At 39.5% G+C, this 22,992-nt stretch overlaps 1 protein-coding gene and 1 long non-coding RNA gene across 23 annotated transcripts in view; one reads left to right on the plus strand and one right to left on the minus strand.

Annotated features, from left to right (window-relative positions):
* The window catches only part of LOC124952884 (serine/threonine-protein kinase tousled-like 2), a 55,383-nt gene that overhangs the window by 26,157 nt on the left and 6,234 nt on the right, over nucleotides 1-22,992 (plus strand). For 13 of the 19 annotated variants that reach the window (XM_047503456.1, XM_047503445.1, XM_047503455.1 and 10 more), the window contains one exon: nucleotides 22,867-22,957. In XM_047503456.1, the coding sequence (XP_047359412.1) occupies nucleotides 22,867-22,957 (91 nt within the window). Of the gene's footprint in view, nucleotides 1-8,654; nucleotides 8,811-8,896; nucleotides 9,046-14,873; nucleotides 15,410-17,948; nucleotides 18,801-19,722; nucleotides 19,863-20,069; nucleotides 22,197-22,216; nucleotides 22,785-22,866; nucleotides 22,958-22,992 lie in introns of those variants that run through there. The other 6 variants (XM_047503464.1, XM_047503463.1, XM_047503465.1 and 3 more) reach the window with 6 other exon arrangements.
* On the minus strand, nucleotides 1,752-22,961 carry LOC124952890. 4 transcript variants are annotated; one of them, XR_007102048.1, is made up of 5 exons: nucleotides 21,406-22,895; nucleotides 5,752-5,900; nucleotides 5,339-5,465; nucleotides 4,687-4,812; nucleotides 1,752-4,554 (listed from the first exon to the last, which is right to left on the minus strand). It is a non-coding gene; the product is annotated as an uncharacterized LOC124952890 (long non-coding RNA). The 4 variants fall into 4 exon arrangements; XR_007102047.1 differs by having other exon boundaries at nucleotides 4,687-5,465; nucleotides 21,406-22,961; XR_007102049.1 differs by lacking the exon at nucleotides 21,406-22,895 and adding an exon at nucleotides 16,256-18,369 and having other exon boundaries at nucleotides 4,687-5,465.

The raw sequence follows: 22,992 nt of genomic DNA on the forward strand, positions 1-22,992 counted from the left end.
TTCGACGAAATCGATGGAAGATCTTGCATTTAAAATAAAAATAAGAAAAAGAAAAAAATTAAATCGAATTTACATAGAATTCTACGAAAAGCTCAACGATCGATCGCGGACTCAGTCGGAAGTTGGCATCGTGACATAAGCACGCGCACAGGGATGAAGGGGGTAATGTGACAATATTCTTTTTACCTTCGGTTAGATACATACGTACACATACATATAAAAGCGTATGTATATTAACGTAGGTACGTACGTACGTATATATATGCGCGAAACTTAGAAACAATTTTGAATGAAACTTTAGAGTGGTGTACTTTATTAGAGCATTTAATAATCGCTCAACGTGTACCTATCATCTATGAGTGTATGTATACATACGTGTTATCGATCCCAGACCTTAATAGGTATAAAGTCGATGCCTAGAGTCGGTGCACGAGACCAACAGAGTAGTGGGTGTCTTGTGGCGGATGCATCTAGAAACAATATGGCGTCCGTCGCCACTTCGCCAGAGAGAAACGCCGAGAAGTATCTTTTCCGTTCTCTTCACTTTACTTCTCTTTTCTTATCAAAGTTTGACTATGTATTATATACTATACTTGGTCTCTCTCTTTGATAACTTTACAAATGGATTTTATTACTTTTTCTATTGAAGAAATATCGAGAAATAACTTTGATAAAGCGCGAGAAAGGGAGAGAGAGAGAGAGAGAGAAAGAGAGAGAGAGAGAGAGAGAGAGAGAGAGAGAGAGAGAGAGAGAAAGGAAGAAAGAGACATGACAAACATAATTAATAATTATTGCTACGATATACGCGTAGTATATTACAGTAAACTCGTTCGATTATCTTTTCGATTTTATCGAAATTTTAAGACGAAATTTGTTATACCGAATATTCATTGTCTTGATTATTAAATTCCAAATCGAACTGTAAATTATAAATGTGGTTTTAAACGAGTAATGGTAAAATTTTCAATGAAATCGATTTGATTCGGTTCGGTACTATTCGGTTCGATTCGATTCGATTCGGTTTGGTATGTGGCTCGTAATAGCCAACTGTTAATTAGATCTATCTTTCTTTTTGTTTGATTATTGGAGTAGCAATACTCGTAATTCTTTGAAACTGATATACACGATAGATCGTAAACGAAGCATTATCGCGAATTAACCTGTACAGTAACATCGTTTTAACATCCGAAGGAAGAAAAGAGAGACAGAGAGAGAGAGAGAGAGAGAGAGAGAGAGAGAGAGAGAGAGAAAGAGAGAGAGATGATAAATAAACATCAGCGTTGCCCCATTGTTTGACCTATCAAAGGTGCTTTCGTTAAAGCATCGTTATGCTAATACCGACGAGGATTATCTGATCGTGCAGAATGCGAGTATCGGTCGAGCGAAGGATGGAAATATTACGGTGTGTCGGTACAAGAGAGAATGCTTTTGTACTTTGGAACGGGCTTTCGCGCGATACATAGTTTTTTAAATTGTCGACAACAACGATATCTTTCGGGATAACGATCTAACCTCAAAATGCAAAAATATATATTTTTTTTTTTTTTTTCTCGGGAATTTGTCAACTTTCGTTTCTTTTTCCTTTTTTCTTTTTTTTATCCTCATAAACGTCACTAATCTCTACATCGAATTTAATATTTTTCATATTATTGTAAAATTAATTTCAAAAGATGTATGTTGTTTTAATATTTTAAAATTACATCTAATAATATAATGTATAATTATAATTAATAATTAATCTTTTTATATTTAATAATTATGCAATATATATATTGCCTATGAAGAGAAACATCATACATTCATGGCGTACTTTATTTTTCATTTTAAAATAAATCTCGGAAGATTTATTTATATATATTATATAGATATATTATATCTATGTAAAATACATTTTTCTTACTAAATTAAAAATTGCGCCCTGTAGATGTTTTTCTTTTCTTTTCTTTTCTCGTTTTTAAATCGTCGACAACAAGTGATATCTTTCGCGATAACGATCTAACCTCCAAATGCAAAAATATTTTTTCAGAAATCAGTAATGTTTTTTATTCTTCTGAATGTCATATCTATGTTGAGTTTAATTTTTTATATAGAAATGAATCGAAAGAAATATTTATATATTTTTATACATACATATATACATATAATGTGTGTGTATATGTGTTTGTGTGTGTGTGTGTGTGTGTGTGTGTGTGTGTGTTATGTTATACAGATACATCATATATTTGTTGAACTTATTTTGTTTTATTTAAATGGCTCTTTAAATCATCGATACAATAATATATTTAAGGACAACTATATAATCTCAAAATGCAAAAATATTTTTTCTTCAAAACTTGCAGAACTTCTCTTTTCATATTATATCTATGTTGAAATTGAATTATTACTAATTAAAATAGTTTTTATATATATATGTATTCTCAATAGATACACCCGCACACACATACATACACTAATATAAAAATGAAAGAGAAAGAGAGAGATCGCCGATAGCAGCATAATCTCCATGGCAATTTCGTAATTCCTCAAAGAACTTTGCACATATATATTGCGATTGGTGAAAGGAATGTTTCCAACTGTGTAAATCTAGACTTGTCGGTGAAAAAAAAAAATGAAGGTAGAAAATTCGAGGTACTGTTGGTAAGCAATAGAAACAACATGGCGTTCTCTTTCTCTCTCTCTCTTTCTCTCTCTCTCTTTCTCTCTCTCTCTTTCTTTCTCTCTCTCTCTCTCTCTCTTTCTCTCTCTCTCTTTCTTTCTCTCTCTCTCTCTCTCTCTCTCTCTCTCTCTCTCTCTCTCTTTCTCTCACTCTCTCTTTCTCTCTGGTTTTATCGTTGATTTATATCCTTCTAATATGTCGTTTAACTTCATGAAAAATATCAGTAGATGAGACCTATTAGCAAAGATACACAAAGAAGAAACGCGAAGTCATATGTCGCTTATGCTCGATCGATCTTTGTATAGTTTAAGATCATAGTGCAGGGAGCGAGGCGCGGGAAATTTGATTTCTACGAATATATATATATACCCATACACTTGCTATAGGCGACAAAATCTCTCTCTCCCTCTCTCTCTCTCTCTCTCTCTCTCTTTCTCTATGCGTTGCCGCCCAAGTACCATTACGTAACTCCAATAATGTCGACCATCCGAGGAACGTTGTGGGATCGATCGTAGCGACTCTCGTCTTCGAGACTGTCTCTCCTCGAACTTCACAATGTTGCTTTCCTTACAGTTGAGTTCAATTTACCGAATCGACTTATAGCGAATATTCTTCTTCTCGTTTTTATTCGAATAAACTCAATCTTTCCATCGTAGAACAATATATTCCTATGATTTTTCATCGTTTCTCTTACAAATTTCATATCGGTACGACGATGGAAATTTGATTTGTTGATCGATTGTAAACGAAAGAAGAGGAAATGAAAAACAAATAATACTGACTGATCGTTGAAAAAATTTAAAAAACAATGTTTTGTATGGTACAAAAGATCTAATATTTTAATATGTTTCATTTAGATTATAAAATAATAGTTATTATCTAACAATGATTATTATTTTTAAACATGTCTTAAAAAAAAAAAAAAAAAAAAGGAAAAAAACAATTAACAAAAATTCGTCCTAGAGTTCATAGCATATATCATAGGCGTTCTTTTCATTGGTCATTTGGTTTGTCGATCGATTTTGGTCCGATCACCGAGAGTCGATAATTCGCGCGAGTGCGCGAGCGAGAGCGCGCGCGCGCTCGTTCACGGTGTCCAATTAGCGCTCGTAACGGCAGTGCACCAAACTCGTCGAGGCATTTACGTACGATGCGATATGGAAGAAAGAGTAGGAAGAGCCAGTAGGAGGAGGAGGAGGAGGTGGAGGAGGAGGAGGATGACGAGGAGGAGGTGGAGGAGGAGGAGGAAGAGTAGAAGAGTGAAGGAGGAGAGAGTAGTAATACGTACGTATGGCGACATGTACGGCGAGTCTTACTAGTAAGCAAACGTTCTTACGCTGCGTTGCCAGATTCTTATTTTCTTTCTCTTTTTCTTTTTTTTCTCCTTTTATTTTCTTCTTGTTTTTTTTTCTTATTTTCATCGCGTGTCGCATCGTCTCCATGCTCTTCATTAATCGTTCCGTCGTCGCGTGCGCGTACGCCTTAATGATAAAAACAAGAACAAGAAGAAGATGGTGGAGGAGGACGAGAAGTAGGAAGAGGAGAAAAGAAAAAAGGGTGTCAAAGAAAAAGTAGGAAATGGAAGGATCAAATCTTTTAACGATTATATATATATATATATATATATATATATATATATATATATATATATATATGTATGACTATTACATTAACAACTAACAGTTTTTCATTTTGAGATATTTTTCACAGATCTTCGTATTTTCGTTTTCGTATGTTCGTTGTTTTCATTTTCCACGATGAAGATTTCCTTCGAGAAATTCGCCGTAGGGAACCACCTTCCACCATTTTACGCGTTCCGCACGCCCTCTGTGTCTTCCGGTTTCTCTTCAATTCGAATCGCGTGTTCTTTATTCTTCTTTCTTTTTTGTTCCTTATTCCTTGTAAAAGAGCGAGAGGGGGGTAATGTCTCAAATGAACTTATTGACTCTGTTTCTCGATTTAGACATAGAAGAGGAAAGAGAGAGAGAGAGAAAGGGAAAGATATTAATAGGATTGATCAACGTATTTACCGTGTGAGTGGCATTAAATTGTTGTCTCCTCTTGTCGGAGAACCTTCCGCAACGCTGATCATAGTTTCTAACGGATTCTCTCGTTTCTAGCGATGACCCGGCCAGAGGTGCCCGAGGCGGCGGAGCCTGGACATATCGTAGTGATTGGGATCAATACGCTTAACCACACTACCACGCAATAACACCCCTGCTTGTCCCCCTTTGCCTCCATCGACCTCGGTATCTCTCTTCTTTCCCCTCCACCGTACCTTCCCCTCTCTTTCCGTTCTCTCGCTCTCTCGCTCTCTCTTCTCTCTCTTTCTCTTTCTCTTTCTCGCTCCCCAGGTCTCGACCTCGCACATTTTCCCCTTCCACCCTCGCCACCATCATTGCTACACCACAGCCGCCACCTTTCGTTGTCCTCGACCTTGCCGTCGTGGATTCTTCCACGAACCGCAAAAATCCACTTCGAATTCCATGAAAACTTCTCGCACGAGATTCTTCATCCTTATATATTCCTCAGTGTCTTTTTCACGGTCCTCTGAGACAGCCGAATCCCAGATGGCGGAAGAGAGAGAGAGAGAGAGAGAGAGAGAGAGAGAGAGAGAGAGAGAGAGAGAGAGAGAGAGAAAGAGAAATTACTAAAGAAAGAAAAGAAGGGATAAGGACCAACCTCTCGAATTTCTTCGTTGCCCTACAGCGCCGACTTGTGTGTGACGCGTCCTTCTTCTCTTTACTAGTTGATGATCCGGTTTTACAAGTTGAAGGAAAATAACGGGTTGCTTGCTTTTGTCTATAATCTACGATGAAACTGTTCTAATTGAAACAGCAATGACGATGACGATGATATATATATATATATATATATATATATATATATATATATATATATGTAAAGGGAAGTACAAGTGTTGAATAAATTATCAGCATTTACTAAAATTATTAATATCAAAAATATTGATATAAGCCAGTCTAAGAAGCAAAAATATATCGTATTACACCGGAGAAAAAGTTATTGGCATCATAAATCGATAATGCTTAATTAAATATCTTTACTTCTATAATATTGTTAGACTATAAATTTACATTGTAGAACTTATGTTTGTTGCCTCGTAATGTACTTTCTCCTTTGACAGCATTCTCGCGTCAACACATAAAATATAACAAGACGTTAATGTGTCATTATGAGGATGTTTCTCCAATCGTCGTTCCTTTCAAGCTTCACATGATTTGTCCTACGCTCAAAGATTAGGGTAACAATTAATTAATGGTAGAGATTAATAATAGAGATAAATAAATAGATAGATAAATAGATAGAAAAAGAGAGAAAGAGAGAGAAAGAAAAAGTTTATATTATGTCGTTTGGATCGTAATTATTCTGATTTCAATATCTTTTTCTTAGTTTCTCAAGTTGGTCATTCGAAAATTCTATGATAGAAAAAAATCCTAATGAAAAAGATATTTACTTTATCTTTAGAATGCTGATTATTTAAAATTTCAATGAGAAGTTTGATTATTGATTCATTTGATCAATCAATAAAGAAAAAACAAACTATCATTTTGATTTGTTTATCGTTTAAGTGTATATGATATACATATATACATATCTATATATATATATATATATATATATATATATATGTGTATATATATATGTATATGGTATACATATATATCAACATCCAAACGATTAGTCGAACCAATCGGATGGATTAAAGAGAACGAAGGAACAATATGCAGCTCTTTGCACCGCAAGGCTCGTTGGTCCACGACGAAACTTCAACGAGCGACGGTTTGCCGCAGAGAAAGAGAGAGAGAGAGAGAGAAAGAGAGAGAGAGAGAGAGAGAGAGAGAGAGCCGCGCATCGATCGGGAAACGTAACCGGAAGCTTCTGGCAAACTTCTCTGACAGCGTTCTCTGAAAAGGGCGTGTGCATCGTTCCAACGAAGAATTAGCAAATTTATGTCCTAGTTTGTATAGGATGGACAAACGGGCCCGACTACAAATCGTTGTCCGCCGATCATATTTGCCTTAAGAGATCGCGAACGTATCCTTTTCGTCATTTTAACTGTGATACACTCAAAAATGACAGATATTGTATTTTTCTGATCGAGACTCATTTAAAGAAGCTTTTGAAAATATGCTGAAATCTATATATATTTGCGTATGTGCGTGCGTAAACGTATATCAAAAATCAGAGTAAAATTTCGAACTCAGTTACGATGTAGCTGTAATTTCTGTTACTTTAAGTTTTCGCAAAAGCTTTTCTCGATAGGAAGCAAAGCTCGAATATATGTGCATATTCTCTCTCTCTCTCTCTCTCTCTCACTCTTTCTCTCTCTCTCTCTCTCTCTTCCTCTCTCTCTCTCTCTCTTTCTCTCTGTATGTATTTTTCGAATCCTCCCTTCTTCCCAATAGAAAATTGCTCGCACTCGTCGTTATCCTTTCTCCTTTAAAGAGAACGTTTTTCCCTCCAGCTCTTATGAAATATCCACCTAGGCGACGAGCCAGGTTTTCTGCTTCTTCACGACAGCCAACCCCAATCCCCCCATTGAACCGCCTCGTCGTTAAAGTCCCACCACCACCACCACTACTACCAACAACTAGACCTTATTCCTAACGAGTATAGAAGTAACATAGAAATGTCATCACCGTTAGGAAATCGTATCACCTTAAAATGTGCTTTTAAATGATTTTTTAAATGATTTTAATTCTTCTTGATATTCTATTTAAATAAGGATGAAATTTATCTCGATTAAGAAATTAAGAATTATGTATATACTTAAGAGAGAGAAAGACTTTTTTTTATCTAGATCTCATTGTGTGTTTGTATATATATTTATTTATATTTATATATGTATATACATATATGTATATGCATACACATAAAAAGTTGTATCGAATATTATACGATCTGAAAATCGATCGTCATTCATTCATTGTGTCGTCTTTCGTCGGTTCTTCTCAAGCTCGAAAGGTGTCGATAAGGCAGAAACACAAGTCGCGCACTGTGCGAGAGAGATCGATAGAAAAAGCACCCTCTCTGGCTCGTAGCACGCGAGTACTTGCTCCGCATGCAGTAGCGTAACACCGGTGAGAGGAGAGCAGCAGACGGTCGGTCGACGTACCGTCTATTTATATACACACACCGCGGCGGGCGTCCAGTCGAGCAACGACGACGATCGTGTCGCGTCGTCTCGCTTCGGGAGGAGCCGAACCTGCCGGCCGTATCCCCACCATTACCACCCTCGTCGCGCGTGCTACCATCCGCTGTCTCTCTCTCGTCTGCTCTTTCAATGGACGGCAGTCGACTAGAGCGGATCGCTGTCACGACGCTCCGAGCGTCGAACCTCCGTTTGTCCTTCTCTTCGATCCTTCCACGCTCTATTACGTATTACGACTATTATTATCCGTTATTTTTCCTTGATTTTTATTCACACATCGATATTAAAAACGATTTTTATTTAACAATAAGAAAAATATATCTTATTGCAAATTGTTTTTAACTAATGCCGATAAATATATAAACATCATCGAATTAAGTTCTAATAGATGAACAATCATAACTTAAATTCTTCTTAAAATTTTATTGGACTTTATATAAGGATATTGATAGGTTTCGTATTATTGGTAACGTCCGATAAACAGTACTGATCGTTCCGATGATAGCAAATAAGTCTCGGTCGAGTTTTACTCGAGTCGTACGAGAACACGAATTCCGGTTCTTCGCTTCTCTCTTTTGTCTCTTATTCTTTTTCTCTTTCTACCATTCTTCCGCACGATGTAATCATACGAATTCGGGCTAATCGTGGCGTTTCGGTCGTCGTCGGACCGAAACGCACGAGGCGCCACGCGCGAGATGTGCCTCGAGCTTCTCCTCTCCTTTACCCATGGGCGTGATTGGCCAAGGGTCTCGAGTCACGAAGGAGGGGGTGGGAGGGCGCGGAGAAGGGATATTCTCTCCCCTTCGGCTCGCAAGGCCAGCGAAATTCATTATTGCTGGCACGCAAGTTGTTGTGTTAGCCGGTATATCTCGTGCTCTCTGTGTTTATTCGATTGAGTATATTTTGCTGGAGTTTGCGGGAAAAGGATTCTTCTTCATTCTCTTCCAGGCATCTCTCAAAATGATTACGGATTTGCTCGTGGTAACGTATACCAAATGATACAAAGAGAAATCATCACTGTTATTCGAACGAAAAAGTTTAATACGAATCAGGAATCATTTCCTTAGTTTCAGAATCTTCATATTTGGAATTAAACCCCAAACCAATCGGATATTTCAAAGTTCCTGCCATTTCTAATACCCATGATTAAAGACTGAAACAGAGAGATAGAGAGAGAGAGAGAGGGGGAGAAAGAAAGAAAGAGATATTAACTTGGGTAAAGTATAATTTGAACATAGTTCCGATATTAATATTGTTAGTACTACTTCTTACGATTGATTCCATCCACCCTTAACGTCTAAAAAGTTTCGTCTTGTGATCGGTTTGGATCTATCGTAAACATTAAACGCGTCCGTATGACTACGGAAACACACGACCAACCCTCGCATACGATATGTTTTGGAAGAAACTATGAACTCGGAGAGCAGAAGCTTTCTTCCTCTCCATTCGTTCGTTCGTTCGTTCGTTCGTTCGTTCGTTCGTTCGTTCGTTCGTTCGACCGTCCGTCCATCCGTTCATTCGTTCGTTCGTTCGTTCGTTCCGTATGCGAGAACGCACGAACGACACCGAGGTCTTCCGATTACAGGATGTAACTGGTCGGAGAGGGTGAAGGATACCGTACCGCGAGATGCACCGTCGGTGTACACCCATAGGGTGATCTCTTTTCGTTTCCCGTTGCGCACCACCAATCAACATACGCCAATGAAAATGTTCTTTTTCGTTTCAATCCAATAGAAATTTTGTATATCTATAGCAATACATGTGACATATTTATGCATGATATTTCTATATCTGAATGATGCGATGAATCATTTCGAGCTATAATAAGTCAATGATAACAGAATTGGCTAGATATATTTTGTTTCTTTTATTTTTTATTTATTTCTTTCTCGAACGCCTCGAAACGTTTGAAATGGGGAGACAAACGGGAGTGAAATCGTTCGGTGAAGGAGACGGTATCGCGTTTCGCGAGTGGCGCAAAACGTGTCTCTCGCTGCGGAAAGCCGATTCTGCGTCGCTGCGTGACCTACAGTCTTGGCGAGGGAGATTCATGAACGTAAGCAAGCAAGCAAGCAAGCAAGCAAGCGAGCCAAGCAAGTAAGCAAACTGAGCCAAGCAAGCGAGCGAGCAAGCAAGCAAGCAGGCCGGTGCATGTCCCCTGTATTGATCCTTTCGATAGTAAGTAGGTACCACGCGCATTGTATGGAAGGTTTATACATACTTACCAACCTTGGGAACTAAATACGTAGGGACGGTATCGCGTGCGAAACGTTTTCCTGGAGCCATTTTAGTGGTTTGAACCTTTTTCTTACAAGAGAGAAAGAAAAAAAGAAATAAGGACATATTTTTACCTTTCTGATTGATTTAGCTGGATCATTTCCAGAAAGCTGATATATTACTTTTTCCATTTTAGTTTTTAATCGAGCACATCGAGTAGTATACCTCTTTATTCAATTTCTTATAAAAAATCTCGTGGACCCCTAGTTTTATATCATTTAAAAAAAATGATTTGATCGAGGCAACAACAAAATCGCTAGAGTCCTATCTTAGCCGAGAAAAGGGCTTAGAGGAAGAGATATGGCGGATTACTCTCTTCTCTCTCTCTCTGGGGTTAGGTGAGGGGTAGAAGGAAAGAGGATCATCGAGATGCACGCCTCTGCACACACAATGCAACGCGGTAACAGGAGACACCTAGTGCACGGGTCACAATCTGCATTACCGTCCGCTTTTACCGCCACATTGAGCTTCTTTCGCCGACTGCTGATATATCGACGCCTCAGCAAGCAGGGGAAACACTTGTAGTGCTCTCTCTCTCTCTCTCTCTCTTTTTATCTTTCTTGTTTTGCCCTTATACTCTCTTCTCTCCATTATATTTCACCTACGCATCCAAGCGTGTGACTCTTCATTGCTTCTCTTCTTGATGACTCATCTCTATATCTTTTTTGTATATTTCTCTCTCTTTCTCTTTCTCTCTCTCTCTTTCTTTCTATCTATCTATCTATCTATTTATCTATCTATCTATATCTCTCTACTTCTCTTCTTTGTTAGAACGATCACAAGAGCCCATCATGAAAGACGGTGAAAAGGTTAACTTCTTCTTCTTCTTCTTCTTCTTCCCTCTGGTACTTACTTACCTACCTGCAAGGACCCCTTGTGTGTCACACGAAAGGGCACAGATTTTACCGTGCGATCGAACGAACGTCTTTTTACCGACTGGCTATTTGACAAGAGAAAGTTTAACGGGAAGCCACGAGATCTTTAATCCCTTAGCTTTTCGTTAGGATCCTTTCATAGTCGCGCTAACTCTAGAAACGTTAGGATTGATTTATTATTCTCTATCGTTCATGAGAAAGCCTCGAATCTTCCTCCGTCGTTCTTATACTATTGCTCTAGGGGGCCTTTGGAGAAAAGAGAGTACGTTGACCGTGATTTGAAATTTTAAAGAGAACTTTCTAAAGTCGATACTTATCTTCTCTTTTCTTTTCTTCTTTTGCTATTTATTATTAACTATTTTTAAATATTCGAACATATTGAACATATCGACAATTTTTTAAAATATATAATTTTATTTGTTAAATAATAAATATCGTCGTAAAATTTAATTAAAAAAAAAATATATATATATACCGAATAAATTAAAAACGCATTTCTCGATAAAGTCCAATCGTTGATATATTACTAATTTAAAATGGACAGTTGGAATATAATTGTATATTAATTTTCTTCAACGAGTGCTTTATTAAAATTAATTATGATATGTCCTCACGTTGATTGTAAAAAAAAAAAAATAAAGAAAAAGAAAGGTCAATGGATAATTAAATTCGGTAGGTCATATGCATTGCTATAAAACTTCAATTATCACTTGCATAGTTATTTTTCATGATACGTGCTATACACGTTGCATATCTTATTTACTTCATATAGAAAAGAAATTTAATTCCTAATATGTGTCTTCCTTGTTAAAGAAAATCTTTTTAATATCAAAAGAATTAACGATCATCGTATGTATAGTGTTCATTTAAACACTTCTAACGTTTTATTTCGTAACCAATTTATAAAGGAAAAAAAAAAAAAAAAAAAAAAAAAAAAAAGAAAAAAGAAAAGAAAAAAGGCAAAGATGTGTCATGATCGTCAAGGTGTTCAATATCGTTGATAATGAATCATAATCGACCAAAGAAAATTTTGTTATGAAGTTTTTCAAGAGTTGCATTGCGCGTATACGACTTTTGTCGAGTTTCTTTTTTCTCTTTTTCTTTTCTCTTTCTCTTTCTCTCTCCCTCTCCCTCTCTCTCTCTCTCTGCTCTGCAGAAACTGGTCGGTTCCAGCGACCATCTAGTGCCACGTAGAGGAACTAGGGCTTCCGATCGTTACTGATCTACCTACGTTAAGTGTTTGGTTGATGTCAGCTTGCCTATGTGCCCCACCCACCCTGGACTCTCTGGTGTGTTATTACACCGCATCCAAAAATGACCTCAAGGGAATCGTATATATACCTGGCGATTCTAACTCTTAGATTCTTTTAGGACAGTATACAACTATCTTGAACGCGCAAACATTATTTTTCGTTTACCACTTTCATTTTCTAAAATCTATTCCTCGATTTTTGTGAATATATATTTTTTTTATTTTTCAATGTATTACGATCATCTTTCATCTCTCATCTAATCTGATCAACGTGATAATCGTACGTAAGCCTAAAAAAATATCTTTTTTCCTTTGCCTTTTTTTTTTCATGTCATCGAGATTTCAAAGGAGATAATTTTAAGGTTAATGAGATTTAAGTACAGAAGAGGTTTTTTTTTTAGATAATAAGTCTAATTAAAAAACAATATCTATCATCCGTAATAAATCATTGTGTATGACGATATTTTTAAGATTTCTATAAATATTTATAGAAATCTTAATTTTAACTTAATATAAGCTTATTTTTAAGATTTCTATAAATAATACTTAGTTAAAAAAAAGAAGTTAAAAAATTAGTTAAAACAAAACAAAAAATTCAAATTATGTAATCAAAGAAATATTAATTGATTGCAATTATAATGTCGATCTTTTTCCAATTATTCCATGATCTTCAATATTTGTTTTATGTCTTAACATATATATATTGGACATATATACATGACGTATGTGTATGTATATATATGTGTGTGTGTGTATGTACGTGCAAAACACATACACGAAAATCTAACGTGGCGCCGCCGGACGCTACGATTCCTAAGCTGCCAAATGTCGGTGGATATTCAGAAGCTCCACCTGCCGACGTTATTTACGGCCGAGGCAACGATGTTAGGAGTCTGACTCTATCTCACTCTGGACAATTAACAACGCCCAACGATGTATTCCGTTTAACCATAGAAAGTCTAATCTCGTAGGCGCGCTTGCTCGCTCGTTCGTTCGTTCGTTCGTTCTTTCGTTTGTTCATTCGTTCGTTCGTTCGTTCGTTCGTTCGTTCGTTCGTTCGTTCGTTCGTTCGCCGCGTCAGTCACACACAGGCATATATACACACGTACACATACACAGAAATAGTGCAACGAACGACAGCAAAGCAAGCTTATACGCATGTATATCTCCTGTCTCCTCTATTACCGTGTTGTGTAGTGTGAGACGAAACACGGTCGACAAGAAAGAGAAAGACGGAGAGAGAGAGAGAGGGAGGGATGGAGGGAAGGGGTGAGACATCGTAGTATCACGTGCTGTTGACCTGCGAACTAGTACGTGCGGTTATGTCGTAACTTTCACAATAAGGCATTTTCATCGTGCGATCGTGCTTAGTTTGCCTTATTTTCAACTCGTTTCAATCTCATAAGAAAGGGGATAGGGGAAAGAAAAGAAACAAAAAAAAAAAAAAAAAAAAAATAAACGGAATCACATTGTGCGCTTTTGTTTACGGATTATTATTATTCTTTTCATCGAAGGACGTACACATTTTTATCGAATAAAGTTTTTTCAATCGGTAATGATACTTTTCTCTTTATTAAGCCGTTAAAATAAAAAGAACTGGCGCGAAATTTAAATATAAGAAATCGTGTACGAGAGATGTGTAACTCTTTCGAAATTTTCCATTGATAATAATAGTCGAGAAAGGAATGTGAGTTATCAAACGTGAACGATTAGAAAGCGTTATTTTTATAAGCGTATTATCTGTGTTCTTCCTTGCGTGCATTATTCTGTGGTATATTATACTTGTTGGTTTATTAAAAGGAGGAATCTAACAGTTAAAAGTTTCTTTCATTATGTCTCGTCGAAAAGCAATGGCCGGCTCAGGTATATGACGCTTCAAATATAGGTATGATGACTCATGGTTAGTTATTTGGGACGGCTTTAAGATGATTTTAAGTTAAATTAAACACGAATAGTGTGTGGCGCATCCGTCGTAAGAGGGGAAGATCCTCTACGTATATACGATCAATCAGCGTCCCAAGGTTGCCAGCAGTGTTCCCCATCTTGCCGGTCGAAACAACTTCTTTCTTTTATAGTTAGCTTCAGGCTGAGAGCCAAGTATCGTGCGCCGTCGTCGAGTTGCATTGTAACGGTTCGACTACCGAGAGATATGCCATATAACAGGAAAAGTGTGTCATCGGAACGTGATCGTTAATAATAATCTCGACGATTCGACGAGAACGGGAATCACGATTTCAAAAGAAAATCAAATTTAAGATTGTTTCGTCGAAATATTAAAAAGGGTATCGACTCGGACGCGTTCTTTTTTTTTCTTTTCTTTATCGTAAAATATAGTTTCAAATTTATTTTTTATTTAGAAACAAATATGTGTATATATATATATATATATATATATATATATATATAATTGATTCGAATCTAGCAAGATAAAATTATTATCACGTCGTACAATGTTTATCGTTAATCCGTTCAATTAGAATTTCCTAGCACAACGAGGTTTTACAATATTTATAGACAGTATGTATTATATCAAAAGATAATAAATGAACGTGTGTCAATTCTCCCATGGGATGATAAAACGTTGCCATTGCGACGTTTAAAGTGTGTTTTAGACAAGACAGTTTTACCGGTGTAACAGAAAGAAAAAGAGAGAGAGAGAGGGAGAGAGAGAGAAGAGAGAGAGAGAGAGAGAGAGAGAGAGTAGAAGAGTGTGGAGCGTTCGTCCTTGCACAGTGCCGACCCGACGAAGCATATATCTAACCTCTCTCTCTCCTGAGAATAGGGCGCGAACGTGCGCGCACAGCAAGCGAGCGTCGTATACACAGAAAACCGCGTGGCGAGTCACGGCGCAAGTCGAAACAACGAGGCAACGCCGCGTGGCCGATCAGCTGGTCGGCCGCCGGCACTACGAGAGTGGGGGAAATCGCGCGCGACTGGGCTAATGAGTGTGCGACCTATTGCTGCTTCTTGGTGGTGGAGGAAGCTTCTCCTCGAACGAGAGCGCGAGCGCTCGCTCGCGCATACATACGAACACACACTCACTGGAAAGGGTGAGAGAGAGGGAATAACTAAGCCGCACACCAACCAACCAACCAACCAACCAGCCAGCCAGCCAGCCCCAGGAACGATCTTGCGTTCTCTTCTCTACTGCTCTGTTGCCGACGCAACCTAGACGTGTATGTGTGATTTTTTTTTCTTCTTCTCTTCCACACCGTCAACCACATTGCCACCTCCTCCGCTGTCTTTTCTACGATCGAATGGCATTGCAAGGTCTAGGAGCCGGCTCTCACAACCGGCAATGAGAGAGAGAGAAACACATTCACACTAGACTTCTTTATCTTCTTAGTACTCCGGAGTATGCTTTTTTCATTAACTTAACACTTTTAACACGATTCTCTTTTCGAATTTTGAATGGAATTCTTTTTTCTTTTTGTTTTGTTTTTTATATTTTAAGACAGGTTTTAAAGGGGACACGCGCACCTTTTTGAAACATAATTTTTTTCTTTTTCTTAATTTTTTAGGGGAATTTTATTAATAATCTTTTTTTACACCCATACGAATTTTTTCTCTCTTGTCCGTTATGGTCTACCAAACGATTGACCTAGAAACACAATTTATCGAATTCTTTTGAAAATTTCGTTTAAACACTCGCGGATACACTGTTATGATATCTTGATATTTAATACAATGATTGAACTCTTTTTTCTAACACTGTCGAATTAGTTGATTTCAAATATTATACACTGTATTTTTATCTCTTTCTCTCTCCCTATCTCTCTCTCACAAATATACACACACACATTTGTTAGTAGTACACTTCATGAAATTCTTTCTTTCTTTTTCTTTTTTTTTTTTTTTTTTTTTTTTTTTTGGTAAAATTTGACAACAATTGATGACACACATAAAATCAATGGTCGAATTGTAAAACGTAATCTACGATTTTACATTATTCGTAAAAATCAAAAAGATCGATTCGATCATCTTTGTTCAAGAATTGCAGCAAACGAATTCAATTTTATTACCTTTCTTCTTTTTTATTTTGATGTTTCTACAATTCTATTAGGTTAAAATATTCGAATTTGAAAAGAAAAAGAAAAAAATAGAAAAAAAAAATTGGAATCGAAATCACGTAAGAATTATCTTGAATGGAACGATCCGACCGACTCGGCGGTCCAACAAGCTATGCTTGTTCTCCCGAACGTACGGCTGGTCGCAGCTCGTCCGGAATCATCCCCACCACGATTGCCTACCACCGGTAGTCTCCTCTAATACGCGCTTGCACGGCACGACACGCGACGACGGTAGACGTAGTGCACAGGGCCGTCACCACACGACGGCCATCGCATCGCGTCGCGAGGGCGCTCGAGTCTTAAAGGTGAATTTACACCTGACACTTGTGGCACGGAATGTAGCCGTTGACCGTTTTAATCCCTCGCTACGTCACGAATGACGACGACAGACGACACGACGAACGCTTCTCTCTATACGTATTAAACGATTTTACTTTAGAAATGGTATTACGTCATTCGATTAAATAAAGACCTACTATATTATGATTATTATTTATACTTTTGATTATAAATATATTCTAAATATAAAACATTTCACGTTATTTTATAACAATAAGACAATCGATGATATAAAAAAAAAATGAATTAATCAAATAAAATTTTTGTAACGGCATATAACGATAGTCGATAATCAATAGTATATTTTGTTCGTAAAAGAGCCATGATAGTTGATAATCAACGGAGACATACATTCGATCGGAAGTTGAAGAAAAAGACAACTCTAGTGAGCGAACGAGCGAACGAAAGAGAGAGAATATGTGTAAAGTGGAAGGGGAAGAGGTCGACGCGTGATAGGCGCAAGACGAGAGCCGGGCAGCGAAGCGCGTATCACGTACAACGTATCGCGGTACAACGGCACCCTTTTGCACGACGCGCCGGTACATACAGCCACACTTGGCCACATCGATTTTACTGGCTCGCTTGCACTCACACTCGGTCGATCCGTTCACCGAAGGAATGTCTCATATGCCTTCTCTCTTTCCCTCTCCATCCTTCTCTCTCTCTCTCTCTCTCTCTCTCTCTCTCTCTCTCTCTTTAGCGCAAAATCTCTTCTCTCCGTCAGTCACGCGGCGTTTCTTTCGGTCTTACTCCGTCGTCGAGTGAGTCTCTCCTTCCCTCCCTCTCCCTCTCCCCCTTCTTCCTCTGGGTCCGTGCTCGCCAAGCTTCGTCGCTTCGCCCGCTCCACCCTCTCCATCGTCGATCCTCCTTCCCCCCTTTCGCCGTCTCCGTTCGTCTCTCTGTTGTGATCGCGGGGCGGTAGCGCGGCGCCGCGGGGAGGTGAAGTGGTTGCACCTTTTGCCGCATCTCGGAATCTCGCTCGTTGCTCATTTGCTGTAGCGCGGGGGAGAGAGAGAGAAAAGGGGGGTGGAAGGGAGAAACAGAGGAATAGTGAGAGAGAGAGAGAGAGAGAGAGAGAGAGAGAGAGAGAGACCTCCAGCTAGGTAGTAGTAGTTGTGAACGGTACGGTGGTCGGACAGTTCCAGTTCCGTTTCGATTAGACGAGTCCACACGCCGGAATTTTTGGCTCGTGAAAACGTACGCGTAATGCTGTTTATCGTGGCCATTGACGGCACTCTGTGCTGCTACTGCTGCTGCTTCTGTTGTCGTCATCGTCGTGGTGGTAGTAGTAGTAGTACTAGTAGTAATAATAGTAGTAGTAGTCGTCGGTGTTCTTCCTCTTGTCTTCGTTATTGTCATCGTCGCGTCGTTACTCATCAAAGAGCAGTGTGTCAATCGTACTGCGTCAATTTCATGAGATTAAAAAGCTCGAGAAAGAACAAAACGAAGTGAGAGTCAAATTCGTTTGATTTATTTTTTCTCGTCGGTGAAGGAAAAGGAGAGATAGAGGAAGAGAGAGGAAGAGAGAAAAAGAGAGAAACAGAAAGAAAGAAAGAAATGACGATGGCTTGACGTGGTTATGGCTAACGTAGTAGGACTGTCGAATCATCATCATTATCATCATCATCTTCATTATCGTCGTCGTCATCGTCTTCGTCGTCGTCGTCGTCGTTCTTGTTGTTATTATTATCGTTATTGTTGTTGTTGTTATTGTTGTGATCGTTATTATTGTCGAAAACGAAAAGGAGAAAGAAGAAAAATCGGTAAGGAAAAAGGGGAAAAAGAGGAAGAAATCGCGCTGCAGAAAAATTTTCGTGCAATCATCATCGTCATTGTCGTCGTCGTCGTCGTTGTCGTCGACAACAACGAGAACGACTCGCCGGGAGTACTGTCGCCGTAGTATATACGCTGTTTCAAGCCGACTTGCGAACGCGGAACGCGCGCACGAGTACGAACACGAGCGAGCGAGCGAGCGAACGAACGACGAACGACGTGGGGGGGGTGGAGAGGAAGAAGCATAGACAGCAGCCGGCTGCTTCTCTCCTCCGCTGCCCGAGAGAGGGACGATACCCGGCCCTCTAGCCCAGTTCCGGGCACGGTCGCTGATCCATCGATAAGGAAGTTTCCTGTTCTCTCAGACACACGGATCATCCTCTCGGTGCGTATTCGGCAAACGAGCGGAACGAGAACACATCTCCTCTGTGTGTCTACCTACTCCTCTGCGCACGAGATTCCTCGTCGTAAGGCGTCCCGTAGCACGTGAGCAGCGGCTCTCTCCCACTCTCCTCTACTCTTCCCTCTTTCTCCCTTCCTCCCTCTCTATTTCTCTCTCTCTGTCTCTCTCTCTCTCTCTCTCTCTCCTTCCCCTTCCCTTTTTTCTTTATATCTTTTCGCAGAAAGAAGAAACTTGCAGGTAATAATTTTTCTTCTTTTCTAAACGCATCCTCGTATATATTTTTCTTACCGATTCTTTCCTTCTTCTTTTTTCATTTTTCATTTTATTTCCATTTTCTTTTGCATGTCGTACGTACTTAACGGATGCACGCACGCACGCACGCACATACTCGTGCCTCTAAGTTCTCTATCCTTCTTTCTCTCTTTTTTCTCCTTTCTCTTTCTTTCTTTATTTATTTGCTCTCGGCATTCGCCCTAAAGCTTCTTTCTTCGTCGTGTGTATGCGACATGAACGTTAGGTTAGATCAGCACGGTTCATACACTCCAGCGCGTAGCCGCATCGCCGAAAGGTCCGACACCGCGGAATCCTCTCGCTCGCGTTGCCAATGCCTGGCCGCATACTGCGATCTGTGATTCGTCGAGTCGCTTTTCTCAGTGAATCGGATGCGTTCGTGTGATAGGACGACGGATTTCGAACCCTGCTGCTTCGAGATTCTCTCGCTCTTCCTCTCCTTCACCACCTCTCTCTCTCTTTTCTCTTCTCTCTCTCTCTCTCTTTTCTCTTCTCTCTCTCTCTTTTCTCTTCTCTCTCCTCTCTCCCGCCTTCCCTCTACCTCTAGCCCTACCTCTCTCTTCTGTTCTATCTTACTCGCTCTCTTTCTCTCTACATACGCTCTCTGTTACAGTGGCTCGGCGTCGATACTCGGTAAACATCCCGGTAGCAGTTCCTCCTTTCATCCGTTTTACCTTCTTCGCGAAAAGGCGAACAATTGTTTCAAGATGAGACGCGAATAATTTCCTCCTTTGTTCAGGGCTCATTTCGTACGTAAGTATCGCGATACTTCAGAGCCGGCTTCGAAGTTGATTTTTTTTTTATGTGTCTCGATGTCCTTTCTTTTTTACTTAGTATCCCTCATTTTTTTCTTTCTTCTTTTTATATTTAATTAAAAAAATTTTTGTTTCGTTCCTTCGTCGCGTATCTCTCTCTCTCTCTCTCTCTCTCTCTCTCTCTCTCTCTCTCTCTCTCTCTCGCACTTTTTTACGTCGATAATAGATCTTTATTTTTAACGAAATAGGCACGAACAGAGATGATCGTCCCTTTAACATACTTTTTCACATGGAAATCTTGTCATCTTCATGTCCAGCATGTTCCTCTATATTACCCTTCGTCTTACGAAAATTGATAGATGTAAACTGACCAATATTATTACTGGGGAGCGTAGGATATTTCAAAATGACGACCAGCAAGCCGGTGTCGTCGTCGTCGTCATCGTCGTCTATATTCGCATTTTAAAAATGCGAGAGGTTCGCTTTAAAATATTCAAATGGCGTAGACGTTGAGTGCGTGTCCTCTATCGATCGTAGGAGTGGTGTATTAACGACGAAGGCACCGAAGTTACACGAAGGATTTATACTCTCTCTCTCTCTCTCTTTCTCTCTCTCTCACTCTATTAAAAATGTCATCGCTAAGGGATCGTAATTTTATGAAATACATATATGAAAATTGTTAAAGAATATTCGATTTTATTTCGCGGCTAACTTCAGTACAAGAAAAAAAAAAAAAAAAAAAAAAAAAAAAAAGAAAAAAAAACAAAAAAAAAAAAGCCATCATTATGTTACTTCTCTTATTTATTAATAAGATTGACGATTGTGTGTCACTTCGTACATACATTGCGTTAAACATGATGATAGTTGAAACGTATCAACGAGATTTCTTCGATAATCGTAAATCGAATGTTTTCGATTAGTATCTCGAAGTCCCTTTTATCTCGAGTTACGACATATACATTGTAAAGAGAAGACACATCAATAGATAGACAGGACAGATGGACAAGCAAACAAGCACGTCCATCTTTTTTTCTTGTTTTTTCTATATATTATATATATATATATTTTTTTTATCGAACCGAGATGGCATCAACGTAGCACCAGAGCAGCAATGCCTTTAATTCTGAGTTATAGAGCGTGCGCGCATATGTGTGCGTGTGCATGCTATGGATGTATGTACGCGCGCGCGCGCGTGTGTGTGTGTGTATGTATGATGTATATATGTATGTATGTATACGCGATGGTGGCAGAGAGCGTGGAATTCGAACGTGTGCGTTCCGCCTGGCAAACGCGCAAACGCGTGACCGCGTCCATGAGGACTTACCATTAATCCGGGTTCTTAACCGCGCACGGGAGTAAACGTGGCTGACACGCCGGTCCCCGATGATGATGATGATGATGATGATGATAATGATAATGATGATGATAATAATAATAATAATAATAAGAATAATAATAATAATAAAATAATAATAATAAAAAAAAAAAATAATAATAATAAGAAGAAGAAGAGAATCGCTGCGCGTAATTTATCGTCTTACCGACGTCATCGGCCGTATGACGTGAATAGTTTTGCCTTCTTCCTCCTCCTTCTCTTTCTCTTTCCCTTCTCCTCCTTCCCTCCTTCCCTCAATTTGTAGACGCGTATGATAAAGAAAAGAAACCTGGCTATAATAACAAGATATATATATGTATGTGTGCTATGTATATACAATATATATATCTCAGTATTTGCTCCTCGAAGGAGAATTCGGAAGCGAACTTGTAGTGAAACTGCCCCCTCGTGGTGCGTCGGTTCTGTCTGCTGCTGCTGCTGCTGCTTCCCGATCCGACCGACGACGACGACGACGACGACGCAACCACTCCTCCGCCATCGAGTTCTTACCTCTCATCCCCTCCCCTCCTTACCTCCTCGTTCCCTCCGAACTCGAAATCTCCCCACCCCGAGTCTATCGCTTGAGTTCCTCCTTCTCTTCCCCTCGTTCCTACTCTGGTCTCTTCTCGTTTCGTCGCCGGTGCCTTCCCTGCTGTTGAGAGAGAACCCTCTCCTCCCTTCCCCTTTGCCCTTCCGTCCGTCCGTCCGTCCTCCCTCCCTCCCTCCCTTCCTCTCTCTCTCTCTCCCTCCCGCCCGCCCGCCTGCTCTCCTCTTCTATAGTCCTCCATTTTGTCGTGATTCCTCTAGCTCCGAGCGTATATCGCACATTTTGCTCGCACGGTGCTATTGACTTTTACGTAGGAATCGTGCGCGAAAGTGTGCCTATGTTTGACATACTGCCGATCCGCGCAAACCGAGAGCACGACTATGGGACTCCACCATAGGCTGCCTTGGAAGGTGTCACTCTCTTTCTCTTTCTTTCTCTTACTCTCATATCTATCCATTTATCTATCTATCCTTCTCTCATTTTCCCTCCCACTTTTCGTTTCTCTATATATCTCTCTTTCTCTCTCTCTCTCTCTTTCTCTCTCTCTCCATCATATTTGCTCTCCACTTCGTCTCTTGCACTCGCTCCCCTTCTGTCCAGTGCGCGTGTTCCTTCTCTCTCGCACAATGTCGTTCCTTTACTCCCTCCTCTTTTTCTGCATGATTCTGTCCTTCCAGGTTTATTCCCCTCGGTAAATTGTGTCTTTTAACAACATGCGAATTGCGTTGGCCGATAGACAGCACGCTAGTGCCAACTACACAAAGTGTAACCCTCTTTAAAATACTCATTTTTCGTACATCTTCTACGTTTCGTCTCTGTTCCGGCCGCCGTACCGTTCCTTCACTTTGACGTTAATTCTCGGGCGGTAATGTCAGGCTTTTCCGCATCTTTTCCATGATGCGGTGGTGAAACTCGATCGGATAGTAGTGCCGTGCTATCTCCTTTTTATTACATTCCTCGCGTCATCGTTTTGCCGAATTTTTCCGTCCGATCAGTTGGTTCGTTATCGTGTATCTTTGTAAATCGTTCTTATTTTTACCATTAAGAAGGATTTTATTAATATTCTTTGTCTTCTTTCAGATGTCTGCTGGGTCACAAATTCAGATGGCACCCCAATCAACCGTAAACTCTGGTCAGTCGGTTCATAGTCAAGACTCGAACATGAGTACCGGTAAGCCTAATGATTTTTACTTTCAAAGAATCTCT

Source organism: Vespa velutina, chromosome 11 (genome assembly GCF_912470025.1).
Source record: "Vespa velutina chromosome 11, iVesVel2.1, whole genome shotgun sequence".
NCBI lineage: Eukaryota > Metazoa > Arthropoda > Insecta > Hymenoptera > Vespidae > Vespa > Vespa velutina.